The 18,215-nt window shown below is 42.1% G+C and overlaps 1 protein-coding gene across 1 annotated transcript in view; it reads left to right on the top strand.

The window, feature by feature from the left end:
* Positions 1 to 729: 729 nt before the first annotated feature.
* Positions 730 to 18,215, top strand: part of ROCK1 (Rho associated coiled-coil containing protein kinase 1) — a 2,099,493-nt gene continuing 2,082,007 nt past the window's right edge. The window contains exon 1 of the mRNA XM_078687444.1: positions 730 to 1,156. Coding sequence (XP_078543570.1) covers positions 1,061 to 1,156 — 96 coding nt within the window. The 5' untranslated portion in view covers positions 730 to 1,060. The remainder of the gene's footprint in view (positions 1,157 to 18,215) is intronic.

Below are 18,215 nucleotides of genomic sequence, written 5' to 3' on the forward strand. Positions count from 1 at the left end.
CTGATGTATATAGTGAGCCTGCTCATGGTTCTGTTCAGACAACTGTAGAAGAAAATTATTCTAGAGGGGGAAGAGTCATAAATCTTCCTGGAAGATTCAAAGACTATGTAATGGAGTGATTCTCAATATATAAAGGTCGTTATTCACATGGGAAAAAGGGAGATGTTGTACTTCCTGCATTGTATTCCAATTGTAATAACATTAGTGCATTTTCTATCTCCATGATCTGGCATCCTATGACAGATCATGGAATGTTCATTGACTATTTATATGACGTCAGCTGTCATTGTCAACCACTTAACAGCTGGCGCCCTTAATTGCTTGTTTAATCTGTTCCGCTCCCTGCGGGTCCTTTTACTTTATTAAACTACATTCTTGTGACATTCACCTTGTGTTCTCTACTATGTCACACTACAGGCTACTATAGAGAAGTTTCGTGTTCATTGTATTCACATTATATCTCTTGTATTATCTTGCTGGTCACTTCTCTTGACATCAATGATGTCAAAGTCAGTGTGACATATTTCATCGAATCTACGAATTATCGAAACTTGAGGGCTCTGTGCTGTGTTTTCCAATAGACCACCCGGACACAGCTTCAAGTTCAGTGCGCGCGCTTCCGCTTTCCGCGCGCGCTCCAGCTCCAGTAAGCAGACAGCCGGTCGCGCGCGAGCAAGAGCCTCTCCCAGAGCCGGAGGCGGAGGCGAGCGAACCTGGGTCTGGGCGTCCGCCGAGTCGGTCGCGCATGCGCAGAGCGCGCCGTGGCCCCTTCCCTCCCGTGTGTTTGAACAGGAAGGCGGACATGTTTGTCGGTTGGTGAGGGCGCCTCCGTTCCCCTGCAGGACAGCGGACTGTCAGCCCGCCCCCAAGGACCTGGAGCAAAAACGACCGCAGCAGAAATCGGCTTCAACTTCGTCACTTAGACAGCGGGCCCAGGAGTTACGGGCATCACTTTCCCCGTCATGTCCCGCCACGGTGAACACAATTGACCCCCTCTGGGTGATGCATCCGTTCAGGGACTGAACCAAGAGACCGAGAACAGAGTCGCCGCGGAACCACCATGTCAAGCACCGGAGAGAGCTTGGAGGCCCGCCTGGGGCGAATGGATGCCATGCTGCGGGACCCTGCCAGCCAAGTCAACACCGACTGCCTGCTGGTAAGTGACCGGGTGGAGTGCATAGTTCAGCCGGGCGGTGGGTGCCCGGCACAGATCATGGTCTGCACAGACCTGTACTTGCAGCTGACCTCGGACTGTGGGTTTGCAAAGTGAAGTTTGTCCCCGAGAGCAGTCGGGCTGCTTTCAGTGTTTACTTTAAGTCAGGGTGGCGGGCTCAGGCGACCCCTCACTTTGGCAATGCGCCAACTGTCAGTGCCCCTCCGGGGGCGGCCCAGTGTGTTCCCAGGCCAGCCCGCTGGATGACAGCTCCTGCACGGTGCCGCCCCGGGGTGTGACAGGGCGAGCCTGGCACCTGCGGGCGGGGACTGTTTACCTGCCCCCAAGCCGTGCTGCAACTATTGGGAGCACCTATCAGGCTTTCCCATCGACTCGACGCGAGTTCTGTGCCTGCTGCTTATTCGGACTGTAATTATCAAACCGATCATTGTTACTGCATAAAATTACCCTAAAAGGAAACGGTCCTCGCTAACCCCCTCCAAAAATGAAATCCGGACAGTGTCTCTAAGGCATCGCCGCCAGTTCCGTGTAGGTGTCACTAGAACCCGCTGGCAGATAGTTTGTTAGCAGTCCCTCTCCGCTCGGTACCCACCCCCTGTATCTATTTTCTTGGCAGCAGTTTCTGCTCTACATATTTTCACGCAGCTCTTTAGTTAGGAAATGGTTCTAGGCTTTTTTTTACGCTTACAGACAGAATATGTATCGCATTGTATTATACTTTTTGTATAGCTCTTACTGCCATTACGCGGGGCGCTGAAGCTTATCCGCACGTGCTACATACAGGCTCCTAGTGTGTGTTAGATGTGTTTTCTTTGCTTTAAGCCTGTGCGAGAAGTGCTTCCACGTCATGCGCGAGGACCACCAAGGTGGGGCTATGGTGTTATGGGACGCAGAGCTTAGCTGTATGGAGGATGAGGAAGTGAGATTTGTATTTTTTTTTGTGTAATTTACATTATGGTAGCAGCTTCGCCGGTCCCTTTATTGTGTGATCGATCCGATTTCACTTGAGCATCAGTCTCAGTTTTAATGGCTTTGTTGAACAAAAGGGCGTTATTCCTTAATACCTTGTTTAATCACTAGATCCCTTTTTTACGGGCGCTCAAAATGAATATATACACCGATTTAACTGCTGCAAAGATCCGGTTAATCCTATGGCATGCATAATTCGTACCTATTTTCGGTTGATTGGTTGGTATAACGCCGCTGGCCTCTGAAATTTTCATGTCTCTCCAAATGTCTTAATTCATTGGAACCGTTTTGTTATATTAAATCTCTGAATGGCAGTGAATAGTAGGTGTTTTATTTTAATTTTAAATGTAGTAGCATGAATGACTCAAACCTTCTCTCTCTCTAATCTTTGTACTGTGGGCTCGGGTTTAAGCCTGTATAAGATTGAACTGCATGCGTTGTCGGGGTGCAAGAAGGATCACTGTCAGAGATTCGAGTAGGGTTCTGTTAGGGTTATCAATCTTATGATCATTTCAGTCTCTTTACAGTTGCTCTTTAAATTTCACACGTTATTCCACTACTTGTATAAGGTTGATAAACATGCATTCAGCCAAGTTATTTAGGGTCAAATGTGAATGAGCTCTTTGAGGAAAAAATCCATTATCTTGCCTCATGTTATGCTTTGAGCCCAGTTATGTGCCACGGACCACAGGCAATTGGAGGAGGGTTGGGGGTACTTGTATTTTTCTTTCTCTTCTGGTATATATAAGCCCACGTTACTCCTCGTTCTATTTGCTTTGAGCCTGCACAGTGATGGCAAGGTTCCTAGAAGTATGATTTTTTTAAACTGGATCTCTGTCATCATCTTGAAACCATCTTTTGAGTGCTGTCCCATTTGTAATAAGTCATATATAGCCCTATTGCAATGGATCATGGTCCCATACTATCTCTTTAGCTGTCAAGTTTTTTTTTCTGGGTTGTCTGTGGGCAATAAATGAGTGGGTTCAGCTTGAATTTAGTAAAAAAAAAATTCTGGTTAGGACGACTTTTTTTAAATTTTTGAGAGCCTCTTAGACAGCAACTTTAAGCTTTTAGTTTACTGCTTTTGGCTTCTTTTTTGCTTTTGGGTATATCATTCTCCTCACTCCCTCAGACTCACTTATCTCTCACCAGCATCGCTATTTCTTTCACCCTCCATGCCTTCTTTTCTAGTTCTGTCTTCCACACTCTTTTTAGGTCGAAGCCTACCTAAAGACATCTTGGGGACATTCAGAAAGCTACCCTGGAAATGCATTCCACCAGTTGCTTATCTTTGGCATTGTAACTCACATTTGCTGCCTTTCGATTTGCGGACTTTATTTGTTTTAGGCTATCCAGTGTAAGGTCTTTCCTCTCGGGGAGCAAAGCCTTTTCACACCAACTCCCCTAGTATTCTTCCACGAGTGCTCCTTTCTGTGAACAGGCCTGTAAATCGTGTTACATTTGTTGTGTATTCAAAGACTGAGGTCAAATGTCGGGCTCTGTCTTCAGGGGGAGCGTGGTGTTTACTTCTTTTATCTGACTTCAAAGTGAGAAGATTTATGTGACAATTCTGCTGGATACTGGGAGTCGAAATTGTGTTTTTTTCTAGCAACAACAGTTAAAGAACTGTGCAAGTGCTTCAAAATTAGGTACACAAATTAAGCATATTTTTGTTAATGTTTGAAATAGATGTTGGAACCAAAATCTTTATTATGATCAAAACAAATCATTATACTAGGTGATGCAATGTCCACACGCTATCGTGTGCGTGCTGTATATTTTTATTAGTAAAACTGTATATCTGTGCAAATGTAATGGTCATTTCAATTGAAAATGGGTTGTCTGTAATAGCAGTATGCTACCATACTATGAATACTCCACTCTGCACCACGGCCCTCTATTCTGCACCATTCCGCTTTACAGCATTCCATGACACTGCAATACTTCACTCTACTCCACTGTACACTACTTTACTCAACGACACTGCTCCGCAACACTGCACTCTCCACCACTGAACTCTATGCGACTCTACTCTGCACTACAGCATTCTATGCCAAGGCTTTATAATCCACTTTGCATCAATGCACTCTATGCCACTGAACTCCTCACTCTTCTCCACTCTCTGCTGCTGCACTCTCTGCCACTCTACTCTACAAAACTGCATTCAATGCCACTCTGCACCACTCTATTATACGCCACTCTAATCTACATCAATGCATTATGCAACGCTGCATTGTTCACCACTGAATTCTATGCTTCTGCTCTCTACCTCACTATACTCTGCAATACTCTACGTCAAGGCACCCTATAGCAGTCCACTCTACACCTCTCCATTCCACTGCAGTTTACGCTGCTCCACCCTACCAAACGCCACTGCACTCTGCATGACTGAACTCTTTGCCAGTGTACTTTGCACTACGGCATTCTATACCAATGCACTCTACAAACTAGCACTCTGCAGCAACGTCTGTGCCACTGCACTCCACTACTCTGCATCACTGCACTCTACGCCACTGCACTCTACTATGCAACACTCTAATCTACGCCACTGCGTTCTATGACGCTCAATTGCACGTTGCTGAATTATATGCTGCTACATCTTACGCCATTATACTCTGTAACACTCTACGCCAATGCACTCTACACCACTCTATGCGACTCCACTCTGCCACTTCAATACACACCACTCTCTGCATTTCCACTTTTTGCCGTTCCACTCTTACACTCAACGCCACTCTCTTCTACGCCACTACTTTTAGCTATACTGAACAGCTGGTGTACAACTTGGCAAAAACACATTGACAAAGCCAATAGCTCTTGCATAGGCGAGATGCATTGGCTTTTACAAAGCTTGTTAGATCTGGTCTGGCAGTGCAGTTTTCACTATAATTCATGCCAGTGATACTTTAAGTATAGCCCGGGGACTGCATGCGCCCTCCTGACCTTTTACATATGGTCCCCTTGGTCTACGACAGCACTGGGCTTGCTGCATGTTAAACACACTTTTGCAATGCAATAGGTCTCGCATTTACAAGAGTTTGAGCTATTGGCATTGTAAATGACAATGCCTTTTATTTATGTTTTAGTTTTTAAAACCTAAACAAAAGGCATTGTTATTTACAATGCCATTAGCTTAAACTTGCATAAATGCGAGACCTATTGCATTGCAAATGCTTGTTATAGCTTTGGGGGCCTGGAGTAGTCACAGGTTCAACAGAGTGCTGATTAGTAGTGTATTGGTGCTGTCACTGTCCCAGCAAGAAACTCTAAGAAGATCTTAAAACTGCTGCATAGCACCAAAATGGATGGGCGCTGTGGTATCCAACTGTACCAAACAGGGTTTGATTCATTGCTTAATAGTTTACATTTTTTTTTTACCTAGCAGCAGTTGAGTACAGCTGTGAGCTTGAAGTAGAAGAAGCTCTTGACCACTTGAGCATATGTGCTGTCTAATAGGCTCAACCTCAAACATACATTCACAAATGAAGCAGCGGTAAAGGCAAAAGATCCACAGCCAACAGACCAATTGGCTTTGCCAGTGCTTGCTTTACAGCATTGACATTAGGTTACACAGCTGCCCTGTAGGGTATGAGCTTAAGTCTTCGTAGGTATGCACGTCTGCATTCATAAAATACATTTATGGGTACACTTCTAAAGCCTGGGAGCGCACCCGGCTCCTACTTGTTTATTTGGGAGCTTGCCACACTTAGGCTTAGCTGACCCATTACAGTGCGCAGAGCACCTTTTATGAAACAGGGACCTAAGCACTAATAGTCAAAGGAAGCAAACCGGCACAGCACAGAACTGTGCATCTGTTCAATTCTGTTTTGTAAATTACCACTCACAGAAATATTATGTCACAGCTGTCACCGAATCTAAAATTTCAGGCTATTTAGGGATTTATAAGATGCCTTTAAAGATCAGCAAGGTGAACAGTTGATGAAGAAAACTACAGAATAAGAACCGCTCACTTGCTTTTCTTTTGTCAGTGGAAGCCTGAGACTTGAAGTAGTTCTGTAACTCGAAAGGGTGTTAGGGGCCTTTTGATATAAATCACTTGTTAGCTCCTCTGTTAATGAGAAATGCACAACAAACGGTGCTTGCTCCTCGCTCTGCAAGCACCACTACACTTCAGAGTGGAAAGCCAGGTACAGCAGACCCAGAGCACAGTGGGCAAAATAAACTCTTTGACCTTGCCTATTCACGATATCCAGCCTGAAATACATTTAATGTTGATTAAAGCAACGCTGGGTGCTTGATGGGAATATTTTAAAGCGGCCAGCCCAATTACCCGAAGGGCTTTAATGGACACTTACCAATGCCGCATTAAATATCAGTATTATAAATATATTAAACGTACCTAAAAATCGCCATGTGTGACTCACTTTGAGTTACAGTGGAAAATTCTTAGTTACTCATCGTCTTCACCCCCGGCTTACTGTGTTACTTGAGCCACGTCCTAACTCTTTCAGTGAAGGCAACCTACTATGAAAGAGGGCTATCCACTTCTTTGGAACCACCATAGAAATAGAAAAGGGTGCTGCAGCGAGCAGTATGTAAACTAAACGCAACGACTGCCATATTGTAAAATGCAAATTCAAATAGTTAACCAAGCTCACAGCCTGGGCAGGTGAACAACAAAAGCTAAAAATGCGTGACAATGCATTTTATTGCGGTGATGAGGACCACCACATTAAAATGCATGTATAACGCTTGATGAATGGTGCTTGACAGGGCTGAGCACTTAACCCTTTATAATGCTGTGACAGCAGCGCATCGTCTGGCTCTCTCTTCAACCACAGATAAACATGTACGCAAGCGATCGGGATTAAATGAAGTGAAGTCAAGGAAGCCCACTCTCCTCTTGTCTCTGGCACCACTGCGAATGCGGCCTCCAGGAGCCGAGCAACGCGAATGGATGGGAATGTCCAGCTTGCAAAAAAGCGTTTGTGTGTGTTTCCTGTCCAAGCGGGCACATTGCTTCGAGCTCTGAGCAGCACTGGCCCACAATGGAAGAAGGAGGGTCCTGAGGGGGGGGGGGAGAGAAAGCGAAAGCGAGCCATGCGCGTGCTGTGCTGAAACGCCGGGACCCGTATGCGTGCACATCTCGTGCACATTACTGTCCCCCTTCGGGAGAAAAATCTTCAACAATAGATCTCGCCAAGCAATCAGTGCATGCACTACGTCACGAGGCGAGACCTAATAAACACACACATTTATTTAAAGGTTAATGTAAGTTGAAGAAATGAAGTAACTAGTGTATCCTGCACCGCTTAACTTTAGGAACACCTTAATTTTTAAGACCTCTTGCAGCAAACATGTACCAATATGATAACGTCTCTTGAAAATTCAAAAAGGGGTTTTCATTAACATGCAAAACCGTTTCACTTTAGTACATCAGAATATATAAGTATTATTTTTTTAAAGTCATAGTTTTCAAACATGAATTTAGAAACTTTCATGCTTGCGCCCACCCTGACAAAAATGCTAATAGTGAACTAACAGGCAGGTCACCCTTTGGGTGGTCTGGATTCTTATTATTTGTGAATGGCACTCATCCTTGAATTAATGTATTTCAAGGTGTTCTTGTATGTTAGAACGAAGAAAAAGGAGGGAAAGTGAAATAAAACAATTGCTTCTGATTACACATTTTGATCCAGTGTGGACGCCGGGATTAATCCCAGGTTTTCTAGTTACTCATTGTGCAATTCAGCCACTAGATGTACACGCTTCGCTTCTCCTCCATCCACCTTTCCATCACCAACAAGCATTGGCATTGCCAATAGGTCTCGCTTTTGGGCCCTTATAAGTAGTTATGCAGCATAATTTCCTTGTTGCAACAACATAAAATGTCGCATGCATAAACACTTAGATGGTCCCAAAAGCGAGCCCTATTGGCTATTTGCAATGCAATAAGTCTTGCATTTAGGCAACTTTAAGCTGTTGGCATAGTAAATGACAATGCCTTTTCAATTTATTGTAAAAGTAAAAAATTTTGAAAGTTATTGTCATTTACAATGCCATTATGTTCAATTTAAGTAAATGGGAGACCTATAGCATTGCAAATGATTGTTATTTATGATGTGTAGCCTGGCGTTGCGTGTGTGAGTGGCGTTGCGTGTGTGAGTGGCGTTGCGTGTGTGAGTGGCGTTGCGTGTGTGAGTGGCGTTGCGTGGGTGAGTGTGGTGTTGCGTGGATGATAGTGGGCTTGCGTGGGTGTGAGTGGCGTTGCGTGTCTGTAAGTGTTGCTGTGTGGGTGAAAGTGGCACAGAGCCTTTGATGTGGCCTGGCGCAGGAGAAATGCTGCTGCTGCTGATTAAATACAAGAGCGGCCGGGAAGCGGCCGGGAAACACAAGTACGGCTGGCCACATAATTAGGGGAGGAGAAGCCGCACAGCACACGCTGGGAGAAGCCCTTTGATGTGCTGTGCGGCCGCGATGCGCGCTCTGTGCTGGGAGAGGGGGGAGGGCCATTAGCCTGAACTCGCGGCAAGATCAAACGAAGGGTGGGAGGGACATTGAGGAACAGATGGCCATGAAAGTGTATGGGCCAAAAGCGCGTGCCTGTGGCAACGTGCACTCGAAGAAAACGCCACGAAAAAATGCGGTGGTTTGACAATCAGTTCGAGCACTTGAATTCTCGCCATTTCCCATTCCTTCGGAATGGTAAAGGACGAGACCTAAAAACGGCCACCCAGCTGACATCTAAGTGGCCGTCGGTCACACCACAGGCAAAATGTTTGGCCTCCTAGCAGAATGTTTGCGAATACCCATGCTTTATGCGATTACCAGAAACTGAGCTTTAAGTAGCGCCACTACAAAGGCTTTTTTGCTCAACATTAGATTGGGCAGGCTGTCTGTTCTTCCATTGAAAATGAGTGCTTTTATTGCTCTTTTTGCCATATGGAAAGCTTTTTTTCAGTACAACAGGACTAAGTCTCCTATGCTGAGATGCCAGTAGTCAATGCTGCCTACATGCCTGATCTGTTAAAATATGTTATTACATAGACAGTAGGTCTGAGATCCTCACAATGAAAGCATATATTAAGGCAAGCGGGCATTTAATCCTTGATTACGGTTCTCAGTTTTTACTGATTTTTACAGATAAATACAGGCAGAAAATAATGTGTGTTCTGTCTGTACTTATTTTTAAAATCGGAAAAATACAGAAAATTATGCTTCTTGGGGGTGACTCTCCATGCTTTCCAGGGCAACAGCTGAGCAGATAGACAGCAAGGCAAATTAGTAAACAGGTTCAGATTTCCCTAAATACATGCATATGTTAGCATATACATGTATTCTAATACTGATATTTACCTGTTGGTGTAATGTTTCACTGTATTTGGCTGCTTAATTTACTAAAATGCAACAGATGGCAAAGTATGAGTTCATGCTTATCAGTTAAAGAAATGTGGAAATATATCATTTTAATACTCCATTTACTCTCAGAACACAAAATAAATATGGATAAATACCAATAATATGGTCAAAAAATAAATATGGATAAATAGACGGAAATGTAAAAAAATTGAATGCCATAAAACCGGATCCCTAATTATGCCTCCAGTGGTGAAGCCTGTAGGGAGGTATTGTCTTAGATGGAATCTTAGATTACTGTAGGAGGCAAATGTTTATCTCCCCAATCCTTGTTAACCCCACTTAGGTGAGGTTGCATTTTGTTTTGCCTACTATAATTTTGTACATATTTGTAATTTTATGACTTTTTACCTAGTGATTGCCTAATGTGAAAGCTTAAGCGTACTTTGGAAGGCATGCGTTGGTTATGTTGACAAGCCAATGATTAAGGCTATAGTCCTGATGGTCCTTAGGCTTTGCTTACCTCTGCGACCGCATCCTCTTCACACTCCTACCGGGCACCTCAGATCGGCTGGATGATGCCTCGTCCACGTTCCAAGCATCTGGCACATGAAAATGAGAGGAAGCTTCTTCTCCCACATCACCCCCAGACATGTAAGGAGCTCCCGTTCCAATTAGAGCTGCCAGCTCCCTCCTTGAATTGAGAAGGAAACTGAAATGCTGGCTTTTTAATTAGGCACCTTTCAGAGAGTACACTTCTATGGCACGTGTATACCCTCCTGGGTGATTACTGCTCCATACAGATCCCATTAGCATAACATAATATTGGGAAAAGTAATGGCAATTAAAATCAAATGTATAAACCGTGTTAAACCGAAGGGATTCTAAGCGCCACATCAGAAACGGAGGTCAACCACAGCATATCTAAAGAATTAAGATGAAAAAAGCCAAGTCTTTAGGGATTTTTTAAACGGAGTAAAAGTCTTTGAATGGATAATATGGGTAGGCAAGGAATTCCAATGCCTGGCCGCAGCAATAGAGAATGACGGGCAGCTACATCTGGCATTCCAAAATCTAGGGATACTGACTTTCCTACCAGAAGAGGATCTGAGTGGCCTGCCAGGGATATACAAGTTAAACAGGACCAAGAAATGTTTTATGATGGAGGACTAGAAAGACAAAGTTGATAGCCATATATAAAATGCGCTTTGAAACAGAAAGCCAATGCAACGCCTTGTTACTCTCTCTAACCAACTCATGCTTAAGGATATCAAGAATAATAAGTTCAGCCGCGTTTTGAATCACTAACAGCTTGTTCAGTGATGGGTCCTTGATATTCAAATAAAGGGCATTGAATCAGTTCTAGTCGAAACTAATGCAGTGACCACAACGTGGCACAGTACAACAGGAATAAAAGGAAAGATCTTCCTGGGAGCCTTAATAATATAGAAACAGGTACTTGCGGTCCGATTAACCTGCAGCGCAAAATTCAAAAGGGGATCAAATGCCACTCCAAGATTTTTATCTGATTTAGCTGGAGTGGGTAAAGGGTCGCAATCCCCTGGTCACCAGCTGCCAGACCAGATGAATTATTGAACCCTGAACACAAGCTCATCAGTTTTCTCTTTTTCAGTTTTAAGAACATTTTTCTCCATCCAGATGTTTTTTCGGGTCATGCAGTGATTAAATCTGTTGGCCACTAGGGGCAGGTAGTCAGAGATAGATACTATAATCTGCGTGTGCCATAGGTCTGATTTGTGTTTTATGAAAAGATATGATAAAAGCTCTTGGCTTGACTCAATTATTGTGAAAAGCAGATCCTAAAGCCAATAAGTATTTAAAAGTAATTTGTTATTATACTGTGTGCCTAATGACAGCTACTTTGTTACATGGAATCTCACACATTACCGTAGTAGGCAAGGAATTTGTCCTCCGACAAACTCTGCAGGTATAGGTTTTGCAATGTGGCAATCTTGGTTAGGTCATATTTGGTGGAATTGTATATTGTTTTTCCAAACTGTTATCAAGTATTTTTATTTATACTAGATGGTTGTCACATGGAAAAACCTATGCTCGATATAGTAGGCCTGATTTGGTTATGGTGGCGAGAGAGTCCTAAGAGCTATGAGAATTATTCACACATTATAAATAGCTATGTCCAATGACATAGGTTTATTGTAAAAAAAAAAAAATATATAGAAGACCCAGTGGACTGGATTTATTTATCAGGAAAATGATTTGTTTAAGAATGTATTTTATTACATGGTGTTAAAGCCTGTAGAGAGGTATTGTTTTAGTCTGAATCTTAGATTTCTGTAGAATTCAAAGAGGTTGGTGATGTTCAGATTTTCTGACTGAACATGGATGTAGAAGATTTGCGCTTTGATAATCCTTGTAAGCTCATTTTAGAATGGATTGTGTATTTTTTTGTTAAATCCAATTTTATACATATTGATAATTTTACAGCAGTAACCCTAGTGGTTGCTTTGTCGGAAAGCATAAGCGCAGTACAGATGGCCTTGTTTGGAATCGTTATGTCAGCCATCTTGAATCTGTACAACAATGATGCACAGTAATGTTTCAAGATGGCTGTCCAGGGTCGTAATTATCTATTCTGGCTTGGTAATGTGTATATTGTATCATTGTTTCACTACTCCAAAGTAACTAATACATTGATTCGAAATGTAGCAGCCATATTGGATTTTTTAAACAGTGATACACTTTGTACAATAAAGTTGCAACATGGTTGCTTGCTGCTATAATTTTTTGCTATTGTATTCACGTCGTGTTTAGGCTGGACATATTTAAGCTTTTCTTCTCATTATTTTAATTTATTTTGCATATGGTTGTTGGCATAACCAAAAGATCTAGGATAACACAATTGAAAGATTTTATCTTCTTGGCTTTGCCATTGTTTGCTGTGTTATTACGGACTATAATGTTGAAAAACAGTGACATTTTTATTAGGCTCTTTGTTGCTTTTTGGTAGCACATGCCGTCTAGCCTTTGAAGTTAGAACACATTTAAGCAGCACCTCCTGTCCTAGGCACTGTGTTTTGTATTCTGTCTTCATAGAACTTTGAAAAGTGAAGGCATTGGGGTGTTCACTTTAGAGGCTATTAGTTGTTTGTTTCTGTATAAAATGATGTTGATGTTTTAACATAAAGCCAAGTAAGCGACAACGTGGCAAAGGTGTTAGTTACCCTTTAAAGAAAACTATAATATTTGAAAGAAAGGGCACATATTTTGTTATTGTTTGGAATCAGGGTCTGTGACAGAGGACCCAAAGTGTGCAGATTCTAGCAAGGCTTATTAAATGCAGCAGTAAACAACTGCGAGATGAGTTTGAGGTAGACCTCTTGGTTCACTCTCCTTTATTTTTGTCCGAAGTCCCTTGTCTGCGGTAAAGCGCTTTATCAAACTGTTGGAATTAAACCCGCCTCGTTGGCATTTGGTGCTGTTTTTCAAGACATATTTAAAGCGTGGGAACTGAAAGCTTCTACGCGTAGATTAACATCGCTCGGCCTTTCTGGGAAGTTTTTTACATTTTTTTATTAGGGATGACGTTTAAAGTGACCAGGGCTCATCTGACCCACTTAATATTTTGGCATTGGCTACGCGTTTACGACTTTAATAGCTTTTTGCAATTGTATAGAGATTCTTAATTTATTAGCAAATGAATTGTGTGATTTAAAAGTATACCTTTTTAATGGGAAAATGAAAATATCTGCCATCGAGCGTACGTTTTTTTGTATATTTAAAATGTTCTGCTGTGCACGCATAATTCCGTACAGTGTTAAAAGGCACAGTTTGGATTGTACTTTTCAGACATGTATGTACAAAATGACGTGGGTGTATACAATGAATTTTTCGCAATGGCGTGTTAATTGGAGGCTTTCTGTTAATGGTCAGTAGGTGATTAACGACTCGCTCATTGTAGTTGAGCTAGATGGTTTGGGAAGAAGGTGTGGGCGTAGATATTTGGGATTGCCGAGCAATTAGTTTGGAGTTTTTGACCAAGACAGTGGGGCAATTTAGAGTTTGGGAGAATAAATGGTGTTAAACGGTGTTCGAATAATCAACGAGACTAATGATCAGGATGGTTGATAGTGTTGTATAATTTGTGCTGGTCTTGCAACAGACAGGATGTCACGTTTTGTTTGTTTTTAGAGTGGCGGCCTGATGACAGTGCCTTCGGACTCCAAATGGACGAATTGAATCGTCATTTAGAAATCATCATTGGCAAAGTCAACAGGTCTCACCTTTTATCTGCCAACACAAAACCATTAATTTTGCCAGTGTACTTAGACGATGCTGTGCAGCATTGGGAACAAAAAGTGCAGCCCCATTTATTTGCATGTGTCACCACACATGCATATACATTAAGCATGACTCTGCTGCCGTTTTTATTTAAAAACATTTACTTTTCTGAGATGTCGGTAATGCATCATGTTATATAGTAGCTGCTTGGCTGCCAATTGCAGCTGGTGGGCCCTCCAAGAAATGTAAAAACACCTTTTTTTTTATGGAACACTAAGATCAAGAGGCGTGTGAAAGAAATGGAAGAGCAGGCTGTGGAGAAGTCAAAGATAGGGAGCTAAAAGGCATGGGAAATTATAATTTTCATTTGTAGAGTGCAACTGTTACCAAACTCGCTGTCCTGGTCCTCATGACCCTGGTAATGTTTATCGGAAAAATAGAGGGCCTTCCGGGAGAAACAGCTAAGGGGTGTATAACTAGGTTTTGAGTAGTTTATTAAAAAAAAAAAAAAGATTTTAAATTATATTTTCTCAGAATCAAACAGTATGTATAACAATACATATTATGTCAACCAAGCCCCCAGGGTGCTGCAGCAGTTTTGAGAAATTTCTTGGAGGATAATACATTATCAATAAAATGCAGCAGAAGGAGGCAAGAGTTCCACCATGAACAGAAAAGGTACAACCACCAATTTGTGCCCTCCTGAATTTGCGATCTATGAGAATTGGTCCTGGCTCAGCGAAGCAGACAAGTAGGCTTGTAGCAATTGAGTCTTTTTTTACAGAAAACCAGGCTTGATCGAATGTAGAGATTTATGAACTGTATGAAGGGCCTTAAAGTTAACCCTTCTTGACCCTGGTACTAATGTAATGTATTTAGGGTAGCAGATGAGGACAAGGCAATTCTAACTTTGCTGCAGCAGATTAAATAAAACACAGATACCCGAAAGGATAGTCAGTCACACTTTAAACAGAGTTGTAGCATTCAAGTCTGCTTAGGATCGATGTCTGAACTACCAAAGGGCAGGATTGATGTGTTAGAAATGGCAAAATCTTGCAGAGAAGTCTCATTAAATAAAAGTAGGTGGATGAAAGCATATTTACATGAGTGGAGAGGGAGCGATCAGCCTCTATATTCCCACTAAATTCCTCACTGCTGGAGAGGCTCCAGACACCTGGTTACTTGGTAACGTCCAGAAACTTGCTGGTAGAGGTTGGGAAAGTACACCTATGGAGCAGAATAAGATTTCCGTCTTCTCTCCATTAAATTTGAACTAATTCTGCTGTAGTTTGAATGAGACGTCCCATAAGCAGTTGTGAAAAGCCCCTGAAGGCAGGGGAATGATTACCTAGCAGTAGTATTTGAGCGTAATCATTACTACGTATTGGTTTTTGCCAAATGTCTCAGGTAGTTGATGAATAATGTAAGGCTAAAGGAAGAGCCCTGAAGTACCTCTTGCCCAACTTTCCTTAAATTCAATTCGAAAGATTGCTTTTTTAGTTAAGATTTACGCAATTCAAGGGCGATTTCATGAATTCTAACCTCCCAAAACCTCGAGCTCAAAATGCCATGGTTTATTCTGTCTCAGGAAAAAAGCTATCGGACGCAGAGGAATGTATTTTGACCAAAGGCCTCACCTTTGTCCCCACGAAAAAGACTGACTTTATAAAAATGAAAACAGAATTAATTGAATTCTGCCGAAAGATACCGCTCAAAATGTTCTTTCCAGGCAGTGAAATCCCAGCGCCAACGGAAGTCGCAGGTCTTGGCAAAAAATCAACCTTTTGCCCACCAGGAAACAAAATACCAAAGGAAGTAATAGTCTTTGAAAAAAACAAAATATGTAAAACATAATATTTCTAAGGACCAACGAGAAGCACTAATTTCATTAAAAAAACTATTCCTCTGTTACTATGAAACAGGCGGATAAAGGGGGTTCAATTGTCGTTTGGGGAACTAATGAATACACCACTGAAGTTTTAAAGCAATTGAACGACCCGGAGTGTTACAAAAGAATTCACAAAGATCCTACTCCAGAACTACAAGGAGAACTCTTTTCGATCTTGAAGGAGGGTCTCAAACAAGCATTCTTGGGTCCAAAAGAATATAATTTCTTACAGAACAAACACCGAAGAGTTCCAGTTTTTTATGTTTTACCAAAAATCCATAAAGACGAGTAAACCCCACCGGGAAGACCATTTGTGTCTGGTTGCGGTTCTTTGATAGAGCCAATTTCTAAATATGTCGACTACTTTTTGAAAGAGTTTATGGGGTATGTTAAATCCTATCTGAAGGAGACAACGGATTTCATCAATAAATTGGGAGAGGATACCCTTCAATAGTGAGACTGACTTATTGGTAACTCTTGACGTGACCGCACTATACACTCAAATTCCACAAGACGAAGCAATGGCGGTTCTCACCCATTGTTTAGAAAAACGAGAAAAACCCGTTAGAGTTCCTAGAGAATTCATTACCAAATTGGCTTTGTTTGCCTTAAAGAAAAACGACTTCACCTTTGGCGATGATTTCTTTTTCCAAACAAAAGGAGTTGCGATGGGGTATCCTTATCCCCCTGAGCTAGCGGTTTTATTCATGTCAATGTACGAAGACACCTTTATTCACAATAACAACCCTTTTGCCCAAAATATAACAACTTGGCTGCGTTTCATTGATGACGTTTTTTTAGTTTGGACTGGAGATGAGATACAACTTATGGCTTTTTACAACTGGCTTAACCAAAGGACAACGGACTGTGAAAAGCAGCGAGTCTCCTAAGACCCCCATTGCTGCCCGTTGCAGGGTCGCCTTTAATTCACCTTGGATTCGCTATCAAAATAATGAGGCAGGCGCTGGAAACTGGAAGGCAAGAAAAAGGTTTATTACTCTTACGAGGAGACCACATCCACTGCAGACACCGGGATGTCTCAGAGGTGTTCTGCTGGCAACCCCTTTAGCTCTTCCTTTTATACAGGTTTGAAACAATGCATTGTTTCATCAACATGGTTACACAAGCCCAACATTGTTTCATCAGCATGGTTACACAAGCCCAACATTAATTCTCCTCCCACCCAGGTCAAAACAGACCATCTAATCTTGCAGCTAGATCTTGCTTCAGGGTCTAAAACATGTGAGACCCGCCAGATCCAAGTCTGTTCTGTTGATAAAAACAGGTCCCATTGTAGGCAAAAACAAGTCTCGCTGTGTGCAGTGCAATAAATCATGTTTGCAAGAGTCTGTTTGGTATTTGGAACCTGTTTGTGTAAGTGTGTCCATGGGTTTGCCTGTAAACAGAGATGAGAGGAAAAACGAGTTTGTGGCAGCAAGTGATGGTGATGTTTGTCGTGGCAATAGTTTATAGCCCCCAGCTCACATACCAGGTTGGTCAGAGGGATGTTAGTAAGGGCAGGGTGAAACAAAGGTGACCAACAGAGTACAAAATGGCTGTGATGTGTAAAATGGCTGCAGCTTATGTGCACATAGAAATACCCACTAAGCAAGATGGCGCAGGCAACGTTCACGACCGTCATTTTACCTTTAACAATATGCTGTGGTGAACATAAATGAACACCGCTTACGTACACCTAAAGTTTATCGATTTTAACAGGACACTAAATTCAGCATTGCTCATTCTGCACATAAAATTCAATTTCTTGATGTGGAAGTGCATCTAGCGGAAGGAAGATTGATAACGACATTGTACAAAAAGAAAACCGATAGGAATAATGCACTTCTATTTTCCAGCAACCATCTGAGGAGTTTAAGGGAAAACTTGCCCTACGGGCAATTTTTAAGAATTCGTAGGAATTGTTTCTACAGAGAGGACTATACTGCAAATGCCAACACTTTGGCAGGTAACTTGCGGGATCGCGGTTACCCAAGAAACTAGTCAAATCGGCAATGAAACGTGCATGGTGTACACCTAGGGAAACACTGCTTGAAAAGACGAGAAAAATCATCATTGGAACGCCAAGTATGTGTGACAACTTTTAGCCCGAATTCTAACAACCTTAAAGTAATTCTTCTAAACTGGCACTTGATTACGAATTTGGATCAAGACTTTTCATCCGCCCCGCTTTTTGCTTTCAAAAAGGAAAGTAGCATTTCTAATTACATTGTGAGGGCAGCAATTAAAAAAAACACTTAAACAATCACTAAGGGAATTAATGGGACTCCACCCAGTAACAGGACACCATAAATGCGGCACATGTGTTTGCTGCGATCAAACTATGGGGGGGTCCTTATTTTCACATAAAAACATACACTGGAAACACGAAGTGTTCACGAATTGTAAGACAAGATATGTCGTGTATGGAATCCTATGCCCATGTGGATTGTTATATATTGGCAAAACGAATCGAGAAATACGCCAACTAATCACTCAACACAAATCCCGCATCAGGATGTCTGTAGAAACAGCTCCTTTGGTAAATCATTGGTTAAAAAAGTCCCACACTGAAAGAGATGTACGTTGGACAATAATTTCCAAAGTGGA

The sequence above is a fragment of the Lissotriton helveticus genome, chromosome 4_1 (genome assembly GCF_964261635.1).
Source record: "Lissotriton helveticus chromosome 4_1, aLisHel1.1, whole genome shotgun sequence".
In the NCBI taxonomy this organism is placed as follows: Eukaryota; Metazoa; Chordata; class Amphibia; order Caudata; family Salamandridae; genus Lissotriton; species Lissotriton helveticus.